We start from the raw sequence: 13,766 nt of genomic DNA, 5'->3' as shown, positions 1-13,766 counted from the left end.
GATGTTCTGCTTTCTGTTACGGAAAACCCAAATGCTAGTAAAGAAAAATTTCGGGTAAATCAGTCAAACGAGTGTTAAAATACTTAAGAGAAACCACTATTATCCGTATAAAACTCAAACTACACCAATATTAGACCGAACAGGATTATGATAAATATTTAACTTATCGTTTATGGACTTAAGACTTTGGAGCAGATCCTGATTTTTTTAAATGTATTGTATACAGACCAATCTACCTACTTTTCATAATAATGGTCTAGTAAATAGACATAATTTTCATTTCATTATGATACAGTAAACAAACATTTATTTCGTACAGTTTAAAAATCGAGAGTGCATAAATATTATTTTTAAATTACGCAAAAACTATGACTCCTAGTTATGGAACATCCCTATACCATTCGAAAGAGGAACCTGTGTTTAGTATAATAGTTTATTAACATACATGGTGTTTTATTTAAAATAAGATATGACACATTAAATAATCCAATAATGAAACTGTAAATTTTGAGCACCCTGTAAATAAATGTGTAATAATCAATCATGGAATACATAAATTATAAAATAATTACCAGACCGTACTGTCATAAAATGACAATGTCATACAATGCCATTAATTAACTACAACTTTTGTTTTAAAATCGATTTACAGATTTTGTTACTACAACTTTACAGATGTTTTAAAAACTATGACACCTAGTTATAGGACATCCATATACCATTCGAAAGAGGTAGATTTGTTTACTATAATTATTTATTAATATACATGGTGTTCCATTTAAAATAAGACTAATCCAATAATAAAACTGTAAATTTTGAATACCCTGTAAATAAATGTGTAACAATTAATCATGAAATACATTCAACCAATATCCAAATATTTAGATGTAAAAGTATTTTTTTTATAATTTATTAAATAACTTGAAAATAAGCCTTCTTTTAAAACTTTACATTTTAAGAAAATTCACCATAACTCAGAACACTCTGTACATAGGTATACGAAACTATAACTTATTTTTTGCGGACAATTAAAAAATGGAATAAAATATAGGGTGTTCCATAAGAAAAATATAACTTTGATACGCCGCCATTTATTGCTACACCCTGTATATTTCAAAATAATTTTAAAATGTAGATTTTATCAACTTACAAACCACTAATTAAAATTTTTTTTCAAATCTTTTACCATTTTGCTGTAATCTTCCGTCGCGTTAGTGGTGACTCACCCTGTATATATAAAAAAATATACAAACAGTGGACGGGAAAATTATTTTAAACGATACAAACTTTACTACTATTGGGGTGGTGGCCCCCAATCGAATTTATTCTAAAGCTGCCTTTCCTTATTTCATTTTAGTCATATTTGAGTATTTAGGATGCAGAATTCTGTTGGAATTTTTATCTAGATAAGCGGACAGGTGATGAGTGTATATTGTAGGCTGTTCTATGTCCGCTATTTTTCGGCCTGTGTCTTTATAAAGTTGTAAAACGCTCAGGCAACAGATAGTTACCAAGGATTCTGCACTCCGACTTATAGAGAATTTTCTCTGTGTCCAGATACTTGTCGCTAACGCGTCCGTACACCGAGAGAAAAAAATTCTTGACATAAAGAAACTTTATTAATATTTAAGAAAGATCGACTTGGCATATTGCCTAAGAAATATATTTTTTATGTAAGATATAATTGTCTAAAATATTTCAAATAAATTCTACTATAGCCAAAGAAATATATCTTAAACATGATTGAACTATCGCTTTCTGCCAAACTTCAAACCCATTTATCAGAAAGAAATTACACTTGATGTTAATTAATTTTATTAGTCATAAAAATATATTTTCTACACATTAACAAACTATTCTTTCTGAGCAATAATATTTCTTAGTAAGGAATATTATTATTCCACTATTAATAATTAATTTATTTAATGTTAAGAAATATATTTCGCAGAGATAAACGTATATTTAGAGTTAAGTTAATATTTCTTGAAAATAAAGTGATATTACATACGGCGAAATAAATCATTGTGTTAAGGTAAAATCATTATTTATTAATAAAACAAGATATAAAACGTTATTATTACATACAAATATTTTCTCCACTCTTAAACCACTGGCTTCTACACAACAATAAAAGGATGGAGAGGCAAATCCAACTTCCTCAAATTTTCTTTCTTTTGTTAATAGCACTTTGTATATCAGCAATTCACTAAAACAAAATCGTTATGTAGAAAGAGTAAACTTACTTTAATAATATTTTTTTATACACATATAGATATTTATTTTGACAAATTTAGGAAATACAAAAAAAAACAAATACACGGCCCCACATAAGAACTACTAATACTAATAATAATCAATCATATTTAGTTCAAACATGGCATTATTTAACCTACACATCTTTGTTTATTTTTTCTTTTTGTTAATGAAATATTAATTATTTATATGTATAATATTAAGTCACACAATAAACATTGTTTAGCTAAAACAAGAGGGAAAATACAACCAATGTAAAACATTGAAGCAGACATAATAATATGTAATTTTCTTAAATTTTATAATCTAAAAGAGACAGCATACCTAATCATTAAGAAATTTTATTACGGGAAAGTATTATTAGTTTACATCTAAGTCATTTAATACATATTAACTAATTCACCATAAACATATATTTCTTTTAGACTAACTGATTTCTTTATCTCAAATAAATTAATAGAAAAAATCCTCAGCGTTGCACCCGCCATGTTTGATATAGCGTTGTATTGTATATTTTTATAGAAGATGATACATTCAAGAAACCTATTATAGTTGATACATAAGTATACACATTTTTAAAAAGGTACTTACATGTATGAAGTTCTACCATTTCTGGAAGGCCCCGCAGTTGGTTAATAACTCCTTTCTTAATATTGTTTTGAAGCTATTGTATGAAGCTATGTATATATTATATCATTCTGTCCCTGCTTTAAATTGTGGCATATTTCCCAGTTAGAATAATAAGCTCCTTTATTTCAGAGTCGTCCATCATTATACCTAAAAGCATATAAATATACTATTATGTTTCTTTTTTAACCATTCGGATACGCAACAATATTATTATTACATCTTAAATTACTCAATTTACTTTTATTTAATACCTATATATGTACGTACCTTCAAAATATCCGTTAATTTTTAAAGTACACCAATAAATCCAACATCCATCTATATGAACATGAACATATCACGCCATCTTGAAAAATACTGACGACTAAATCATAAATAGTTAATCTGCGCAATTCTTTTGTGGAAGAAAATCTCTTTGCAAGTAACATTTCGGCATTAATGACAAAGTTTTTATTTTATAACCACAGTTACTACAGAGGGTATTTCTGAAGAATTATTTCTTGTGGTTTAAAATATTTATTTGATTGCAAGAAAATTTCTTGTTCACAAATATAAATATGGATTAACTTAACATTATATTTTTTATACTGCATAATATTTGTAGTTTTCAATTTAAGAAATAAAAACTTTAGGATAAGAAAATTAAATGTAACCATTAATGCATTTCTTAGTATTGAAGAAATTATCTGTAAGAAATTATTGAGTTGTGTTTAAAAAACTCGTTTCTTTATATGTGAACCGATATGTTTAAGTTAATAGGATATGTTAACATGTAAGAAATATTGCTCAAAGAAATCGGTGTTTTAGGAAAAAAGAAATTGTTCTCTCGGTGTACGCATTTGATATTTTATTTATATGCATACCTCGACAGCTTGGATTCAGTTCGCTTCGGGATACACCACAGGTGGCTCTGAAGACGCTGAAAAGCAGAAACCATGGTCAGCCGATGGTGGTGGCCCCGATTCGAATTTAATCTAAATCTGTGTTTCCTTACAAACTTTACTAGCTTACGGGCAGTTTTATAAAAAACCACTACTTTCAGGAAAACATGGAACTGCTCGATAAATTAGAAAAACTAAGTGCAGAGAAGGTCTCATCGGCCGAAAGCATTGAAATAGTCGAAGGTTTAACGCAACAAGAAAAACTGGAGTTGGCAGCGTACCAGAAACAGATGGAAACGAATTTGGAGGAACCCATCAAGGTATCAGAAGAAGAACCACCCGCGGAACTGAACGAAAGTGTGCTACAATTAACCGAAGACTCAGCGGAACTTTTGAGTAAAATTGAAATGTTCAATATCGAAAGGAAAGAGGTTATGATGAAGTTGGACGCATTGAGGGAAGAAAACAACCAGTTGTCCTTGAAGTTAAACGAAATAGAGAACAATAGAGACATTTTAGCTGAAACGTACGAGCAGGTTCAGACGGAGAAGGAAGATTTGCAGAAAGATAACGACGAACTTGCCAAAAAGTTGAAGGAATTGAAGGATGGAAAGGTTGGCCAAAATGAACAGGTAAGTCATCTCTATTTTAAATATTTTTCTTTACTTTTTGTGACGTCTTCTTATTTCCTCATGAAGTCCTTTACTTTTATTTTTTTATTAGGGGTATAATCTGTCTATATACGTAAGAATTTTTCTGTGAGTTATCAAAAGTCGTTATTCTTTTTTTTTGTAAATACAGCTTTTTGTAAAGCAACAACTATCAAGTCAGATCCTGGCTGGTTTAGATCATTGTCTTAGTTTTTATAGCAATTCGTAGTGGTTTTGTTGTAATTGGTCGAATTTATGTAGCAATTGGTGGGATATATGTAGCAATTGATCGGACTTCTGTAGTAATTGCTGGGGTTTCTGTAGAAATTGCTGAGGTTTCTATAGCAACTGGTGAAATTTTTGTTGCCATTTGTCGGATTTTTGTAGCGATTGGTAGAATATGTAGACTTATGTGTAGCAACTGCTAGATTTCTGTAGTAATTTCTGGGATTTCTATAGCAATCTATGGGATTGTATAGGGATTTATGTAGCAATTGATGCGATATCTATAGTAAATGGTTGAATTTATGTAGCAATTGTTGGGATTTTAGTAGCATTTGGTCGGGCTAGCAATTGATGAGATATATATAGCAACTGCTGGTTTTCTGGAATAATTTGCTGTGGTTTCTATAGCAATTGTTGGCATTTCTGTTGCAATTGGTGGTATTTTTGTAGCTATTGGCGGGACTTCTGTAATAATTCATGGAATTGGTGGGATTTTAGTAGCATTTGGTCGGGCTAGCAATTGATGAGTTATATATCGATGGTCTAGCGTACAAAGGTGCTAAGTGCCAATTATGGTCAAAACGTGTTATTAGGCACACCTAAACCGCCTAAGACATTATTATCTTGCAAACACATGTGGTAAGTAAAATATGTCCATATTTTTTTTCTAGCGCCATCTTTCAAAAGGAATAAGTACTACGCACCTGCAGGTTTCTAGAACTTATGTGTCAAGTGCACTTAGAACATTTGTACTACTAATCGAAATTCGTGAAACCTTCAAAGTTAATTACTTAACACATTTGTGCTACACCAAACACAATTAAAAGTGAGGTTAGATTACGTCAAATTTTGTCGGTAAACGTTAAGAAAAATAGTGGTCTTGATTGTTAGCCCTTTGAAATACCTCAAAAGTTTACCTGATACAGTTTGCCACGTTGCATAATTTTCAGATACCTGTAGCGGCCAAAACAAAAATAAAAATGTTGCGGCCGCAATGTTATATTATGCAGTAAAGCGCTGGTCTCCTAGAAAGCGGCACCGACAAACTGCGACCGTAGCACTGCGATGAATTATGTCAGATTACGGTGAAAAATTCAAGGTTCTTAACTGCGGCAATGGAATGTGCAAACTCAGCAAGCGGTGGCTTCCAACGCATCCTTGGAAACCACCGCTATTATTTTGCATGGTACAGTTTTTTATGACGTCATTCATCGCAGTGTCACGGTCTCAGTTTGTCGGCACCGCTTTCGAGGAAACCAGCACTTAAGTCACATCAACCACCTAAAAATTGTTGACCTGAAGTTCATGAAGTCGGGATATTCCTATCTGGAGGCCGACTCAATGAATGCCACGATTGAACGAGCTAAGCGCCATAAAAAAATTTACTCAACTCGCGAGTGGTGTCTGCTAGTTTCGGCCTTTAGAATAAGACCAAGACAATACATTGTGGAAAACATGAAATTTAATGATTTTTTTGATTTACAAAACCTGGTAAATAATTATGTTTTTAACACAGCCATGAACACAAAAAATGAAAAAGTGAATTGGCTAAATATTAAATGGTTGAGATTTGACAAAGAAAAACCATCTATAATACAATATAAATACTGTTTATCTCAAATACAAAATTTTGAAGAAATAGAAGTAAATTGTAAGGGAAAGGCTGGAAGAAAAAGAACAAGCACAAACCTTGAACTAAACCAAAAGTATTTGACAAGACTACCAGTTTCACATAAAAAGAAAAAAGATTTGGAATATCTTTTAAATTCCAAAGTTATTCCCGATGAATACTCCCAGTTTATAAAATACATTCCAGTGTCAACCAACAATATTCCAAGTCGAAATGAAGTCTGACATTTCATATTAGACAATTCTCTATAAATATCCAATAAAAATATTAGTTTAGGAATTTTTACTTTGTCTTTGATAGAGTATTATTTTTTGTATTTGTGTCAATAAAAATAATTATTTTTTCAATGTGTATTGACTTCCTTAAAAAAATTTTTGGTACTACAAAGGTGTTAAGTAACAGCAACAATCATTATTATTATTATTATTTCGGGACCCGCTAACATTTTAAGGCTCTTTAGAACTTACAAAAGGTCTTCAGATATCACAAAATATGTGAGCAATTATTAATAGGTACATGATAAAAACTATAATTTTAATAAGATTTAAAAGCTTAATTTTCAATTATTGGAAAACCAACAAATTAGCACTTAGCACATTTGCACGCTAGGCCATCGATATAGCAATTGCTAGTTTTCTGGAATAATTTGCTGTGGTTTCTATAGCAATTGTTGGCATTTCTGTTGCAATTGGTGGAATTTTTGTAGCTATTGGCGGGACTTCTGTAATAATTCATGGGATTTCTGTAGAAATTGGTGGGTTTTCTGTAGCAACTGGTGAAATTTCTGTTGCAAATGGTCGGATTTCTGTAGCAGTTGGTCGGAATTTTGCAGAAATTGGTGATATACATATAGCATACTGGGATTTCTGTAGCGATTGCTGCAGTTTCTATAACAATTTTTGGCATTTCTGTTGCAATTGGTTGAATTCCTGTAGCAATTGCCCGGACTTATGTAACAATGAATGGGATTTCTGTAGCAATTGGTGCGATGTCTGTAAGACTTGCTAAGGTTTTTGCAGAAATTACTGAGGTTTCTATAGCAATTAATGAAGTTTCTGTTGCAATTGATCTGATTTCTATAGCAATTGGTGGGATATCTAATCTAGTAATTTATCGAAATACTGTTGAGATTTTCTGAGCCATTTGCTTTGTTTTAGTCAATTTCTAGATCTATTATCTGAAACTCATTTTCTAAGATAACTTATTCTTCTCCATCTTTTAGACACTTAACTATTTTTTCTAGTTTTTCATACTCGAAGGTTAACTCATTCGGTTCTTTGTCAATCTTTCCAGCTAAAGGTGGCGATCAATCTTCACTTTTTCTTAGTTCTATTGCGTGTGCGTCTGCAGTTAATTATTTTGCAGCTGAAAAAGTTGAAAAAAGCTATTCTTTAAATCAGCGTTTAGATTTTCTTCATCTTCACTCTCCCGTTATTCTTAATATTCACATTTAACTTCATTATTTAATCTTCTGTCTCTCTGTTTTTATTCTGCTCATTTTTAGGCTCCCAATTTCATAGTTCTGCTTGTCTTCACAGTATTTTGACTCCTAATCTTGAAAAGCTTAGGTTTCGTTCTTCAACTCAGCAGAAATTCTTCTAGAAAGAAATTTATAACATAGATTAATATTACTTTAACAATTAAAAATATAATTATTCTCTTTTAGGTTGAAGATATGCCAGTATCGGTCCAACTAGCAGATCTTCAGAGAGAATTCGAAAAGATATTGAGTGAAAACGCAGACTTAAAACAGACGCTCAAAGATTTTGACAAAAACGTTCACGAAAAAGATAACTTAGAATCCGAATTATCGAACGCGAAAGAAAAGATTACCGAATTAGAAACTAAACTTAAAGAAAACCTCGAAGAAATCAATAACTACCAAACAATTATCGAAGAAAACAAAACAGAATTTATCAATTCGTCTAATATCATTAACCAACTGCAAATACAGCTTTCGGAGACCGAAAACGACAAGAAAGAACTTAACGTTCTGATAAGTGATTTGAACGCCGTCGTGAACGACTTACAAAACGAAAATAACAAATTAGGCGACTTTGAGATCATGGAGAAGCAAGTTGATGAATTAAAGAAGTCGCTGAATGAACAAATTGAACTGGCGCAGTCACAAGCTGAAGACTTTAAAGAAGAAATAGCCTGGAATAAACAAGAAATGGAGAAGCAAGTAGAAGAAAAGCAGAGAGAAAAAGAAAAGTTAACTGAGGAGTTGCTGCACAAAGATTCAGTAATCGAAAATCTTAAGGACCAACTTAGAGAAAAAGATGTACACGTGCACAAAATTATCGACGAAATGAAACAAAAGTATTTAGGTTTACAAGAACAGCTCGATAGTAACTCAGTTACTTTGAATAAACAGGACGATCTGACTAAGAAGAACCGGGAACTCACTGAAAAATTGAAGAAAGTCGCTGCCAACTTAAAGAAAAAGACTCACGCACTTCAAGAATTGGAATCGAAGTACAACGATGAGAAAGAGAAGTGGGAAACAGAAATAAATAAGAAAGAATCCAGCTCTGGAGAAGTGGTTGCTCTACAGACTCAACTGGAAGCTTTAAATCAAGAGTTACAAGTGAAATCGAAAGCGTTGGAAAACTCAGACATTCAGATAAAGGAGCTTAAGGACGTTATCCAGACGTTACAGCAACAAAACGTAGATTTGCAGAATATGCTGCTAGAGGCGCGCCATAAACAAGAAAAAGTAGCCGAAGTAAGCCTCAAGCAAGAGTTATCTACAAGTCTACATGAAGAATTCGACAATCTACACGGAAATAACGAGTCAACCAACGAAGATAAAGTTAAAGAGTTGCAATTAATAATCGAAATGAACGAGTCAGAGTTGACTCACTTCAAAGAAAGGAGCCAAAAATTGGAGGAAGACTTGGCTGTTTTACTAGAAGAAAAAGACGGCTTGTTAGTAAAGTGTCAAGATTTGCATCAGCAATTGGGCTTAATGTCGAAACATATTGAAGAAAAGAGTAGGCTAGAAGACCAAATGGGTCAACAACTACAAAAAATTACAACGAATGACGAAGTGCTCACTAGACAACTCGAAGAAATCAAAACTGAGAATAAAGAACTGACGGATAAAAATAGAGAGCAGGAAGAATTGATAATGAAGTTTAAAGTTAAAATTAAGAAGACGCAGGAGAAGATAAGTCAGCTTAAAACATTACAATCTAGTTTGGAAGAACAGGAAAATCTAAACGCTGATCTAAAGAAACAACTGGCGCATCTGGAGACCACGCAGAAGCATTCTCAAATGGAAAACGACGAACTGCAGAAGCAAATGCAAAGAGACTACGAAAAGATCGAGACTGATTACCAACTTCAGCTGGAAGGATTGATAAAGAGCCGGAATGAATTAACCTTCGAGTGTGAAAAGCTAGAAGAAGCAGTTAAGTCTCTAAAAGATAGAGAGGAAGAGTTGATCCTCGAAAATAACGAGTTTAAACAGAAAATAGACGAACTTCAAACTGATTATAACAACCAAATAGTCAAGCTAAAGGAAAATCTTAATCACGTTTCGACTAATTGGGAAGAATCCCTTCAAAAAGTTGCTACATTGGAAACAGCTGTTGATACTTTACAAAAACAAATTATAGTGGATACAGCCAAAGAAACAATAGAAGAAGTGATAACTGAAGCTAAGGAAAAGGTTGTTGAGTTCAATACAAAAGATACTCAAACGGATGCTACAGAAATCTCGCCATTTGTGACAAAAGTTCCACCAATTAGTACAGAAGTCCCACTTGTTTCTCAATCCCAAGAGAGAAACGCTCAACTAGATATTCCTGCGTTTAATTGGGGCGACGAATCCGATCAGTCCTTCCAATGGGGACAAGATTCTCAGCAGGCCAGCAGCTGGTTTGATGATAACAATTTCCAACCAGTTACTACTGCACCAGTACAAACTGCTTCTGCACCTATACAACCTGTACCAGTACAAACTGCACCAGTACAATCTGCTCCCCAAAAAGTTGTAGTTACAAAAGAAGATTTAGAAAGTAAGATAAAAGCTTTAGAAGTGTTGCTGTATAATGTAGATAAAGAAAAGGAAGCGGTTATTAAGGAATGTTCCGAAATGCTCAACGAGTTGACTCGATTGGTCTACGAGAAAGTTAGTGCTCAAACACCAAGCACCGTTCCACAGCCTCCTGGAGACTTAGAGTCACAAATAATGTCACTAGAGCAAGTTAAGGCTGCACATGATAAACGTGCACTACAAGAACTTGAGTTTGAAACGACTGACGCTTCTGTAGGCCCTAGTTTAGAGCCAGTCGAAGAAGTCGTCGGTTCTCCGACCACAGCTTATTTAACGTACGAACCTGAGCCCATATTGTCCGACGTCGAATCCCAAATCATGTCTCCGGATTCGATAGATGCGTTTAAAGATCCTGCAGCGCTCCAACAACTAGAATTCGAAAGGACTGATCCAGATTTAGGCCAACAGAGATTCCCAGTTGTAGAAAGACTGGCGCAACCGACGAAAGCGTACCTAACTTATCAAGTGGGCGAGGCAGTGGGAGAGAATGACGACGGTTGGGGTTGGGGTCCCGAAGAAGCTAGATTAGAAGAGGAACATCAATATAAGTCTGAAAATACGCCGCAGGTGCAAGCTTTGAAGTCAGATATAGAACAATTAAGACAGAAAGTGGAGACTCTTTTAGAAGAAAAGGACGCTCATTGCGAGGAAATGAAGCAGCTGCAGGTCAAATGCGGTAGAATAATGAAGAAATGCAAAGACCTCAAGGCACAAAACGAGCAGTTGTTGAAGAAATCCGACAAAGGCGACGACTTTTTTGATCTGGATCAGACGATTCAGGAAGAATTGAAGTCGCAGATACAACAATTGGAAAAGAAGATCAAGGAAACTAGCGCAGAATTAGAGAAAGAGAAGTTAGAGAAGTCTAATATTCTAAAACGCGTTGACGTCCTTACAGCTGCCAATGAAAAGATGCTGGAGATGAAAGAGATCCAAGAGTCGGAAATTTTGAAGTACAAACGGAAGCTCGAAGAAACGCAAAGTTCCTTCGGTTGGGGCGACGAGCTTCAAGATACCGAAATAAAGAAAAAACAACCTCGAGTGCAACAAGAAGAGGAAAGGGAAGATGTAGAAGAGCTTAAGAGACTTATTAAAGACCTGACCGCTGACAACGAAGAATTACAAGCCTTGCTCGATGACCAAAAGAACCAGAGAGTGCAATTAGAAAGGAGCAAGAGTCTGACCAACGAAACTAGATTGAGCAACTTGGAAGAAGAGTTGCAAAATAAGGAGGCGCTTATTCAGAAAATAGAAGAGGAAAGGGACCGAATACTCAGTGAAATTAAAAAAGAAATTGACGAAAAAACAAGTAGAATTCAAGAATTAGAAGAACAGATGCACAAGTCGCAAAGTGAAGATAAAAAAGAACTTGATAATAATATCAAAGAATTAGAAGATAAATTAGTACACATCACGGAAGAAAAGACTAAATTAGAGGATGAAATTAAGCAAAAAATTGAATTACTCGAACATTCAGAGGAAAATTTGAGACTAATTCATCACCAAAATGAAGAACTGAAGACTGCTCTAGCGGGAAAGACTAAAGAATTAGAAAATAACGCACAACTCGAAGAAGTCAAAGCGCTCTTAATAGAAAAAACGGCCTTAGCTGAAGAATTCAAGTCGTCCAATGACACCCTTCACCAGCAAATTCAAACTCTAAGTTTTGAGTTGGAACACCTAAAGAACGAGTTTGGCAGTTTAGAAGCGAATAGTACGCAAATTATTAAAGATTTGAAAGCTCAACTAGAGCAACAAAACGAAGTGGACCTATCTATTCAAGATGCAACACAACAGAGAGCTAGTGACGTGCGAGAACTAATACAATTATTTAAGGAAGAGCAATATAGGTATCATAGAGAAAAGTTGGAGTATGAAGAAGCTGGTAAGTTGTGCCAGGATAACGTGCAGGCATCTAGTGAATTAGAAAAAGAACTGAAGAACCAACAAGAACAGTATCACAATCTTCAAATAGCCACTTCTAAGATTATCCTAGAGCTTCAGTCAGAGCTGGAAGAAAGCAAACAAAAGCTGGACCAAATACAGATTGAAAATAGTTCTAAATTAAACGAAGTCGTCCAGGAACTGGAAGAGTCGAAGCGACGGTGCGCAGAGCTCCAATTCGAACAGGATATCAAGGTTTCCCAAACGCAAGACGTCGATGAAAAATTGCAAGAAATGTCGCGGTTGCAAAGTTCTTTGATTGAAAAGGATACGAGCATTAAAGAGTTGAAGATGTTGATCGAAGAACTGCAGAATCAGAAAGCTGGTTTAGAAGGGGAGATGAAAGAAATGAAGGACAGTCTGAACGAAAAGCAAATCGAGCTGGATAGAATGGAAAATGAGATGGTTGAGAGCATTGCTCGGTTGGAAGAGAAATGGGCGGCGCAAGTTGATGAAAGAGGTGAGTTGTTGTTTAGTGAAATATGTTACCTATTTATATTAAATTAATTTAGAAAAAAAAATTTCATAATTGAAATAATATAAAATTGAATTGACGCCAATGCATAAAGGCAAAGAATGACTCCGCGCAATTTTAGCACTCCACTCAGTTGAAACTATCAAAAACGTCATTTTTTCGTTTTTATTTTTTTCAAAAAATTCACACGCATAGTTGAGGTTTTTACAACATTTGTCCATTTTTATAGACCCTTAACCCGCGAGCAGTCGCGCCATTAGAAAAAATCTAGCATTTTATCCTTTTTCGTGATAACTTGATGAACAATTTTGCAACATAACTTTCCACTCGTAAGTGCCTCGAGGACGGGTGTGGTAATGCGTAGGTTCATTTTTTTTCTTTTTTTTTTTCTTCTTTTGGAATTTATGGCTGGTGAGAAAAAATTAGCTTTAATAATTGTTAGAAATAATATTTCTAACATAACAAGTAAATAAAAATACTATAACATAAAGATTTGTTGTAAATTCACGTCTAAATTCGTATTGTTAGGCAAAATTTAACGCACGACCGATTACGTGACAGAAAAGAGCGCGTCTGTTCCCGGGTTAAGGTGCATTAGGGGTGGATCGATTATGGCAAAATTAAAAAAAAATGACACATTGATTTGGAATACCCACCAAAAGTTACCCTTAGTAACGAAAATAAAAAAGTGATATTACAACTTTTTGATAAAATTACGTCTTCTACCCTCTACCGGCATTTGAAAAACGAAAAAAAATGTTAGAGTAATAATCACAAAATAAAAAAAAAATGACAAATTAAATTGGAATACCCACCCAAATTTACCTTTAGTAAAGACAATAAGAAAGTATTATTACGACTTTTGGATAAGATAAAATTACATCTTCTGCCCTCTACAGGCTTTTGAAAAACAAAAAAAAATTGGCATTATTAACAGAAGCCAGGTCGTGGTGGTCCTGGTTTGTTTAGTCTAGAAGTTTAGTCCCATCTTCGGGGTGCGGGTGTGCTGCGACTT

The 13,766-nt window shown here is 34.0% G+C and overlaps 1 protein-coding gene across 2 annotated transcripts in view; it reads left to right on the top strand.

Annotated features, from left to right (window-relative positions):
- Window positions 1-13,766, top strand: part of LOC114326517 (protein lava lamp) — a 64,024-nt gene that overhangs the window by 27,304 nt on the left and 22,954 nt on the right. For both annotated transcript variants that reach the window (XM_050644438.1, XM_050644439.1), the window contains exons 7-8: window positions 3,926-4,396; window positions 7,936-12,736. In XM_050644438.1, coding sequence (XP_050500395.1) covers window positions 3,926-4,396; window positions 7,936-12,736 — 5,272 coding nt within the window. The remainder of the gene's footprint in view (window positions 1-3,925; window positions 4,397-7,935; window positions 12,737-13,766) is intronic.

The sequence above is a fragment of the Diabrotica virgifera genome, chromosome 2 (assembly GCF_917563875.1).
Source record: "Diabrotica virgifera virgifera chromosome 2, PGI_DIABVI_V3a".
NCBI classification, from domain to species: domain Eukaryota; kingdom Metazoa; phylum Arthropoda; class Insecta; order Coleoptera; family Chrysomelidae; genus Diabrotica; species Diabrotica virgifera.
The sequence above is the reverse complement of the archived record's forward strand: the minus strand, read 5'-3'. Positions and strand labels throughout refer to the sequence as shown.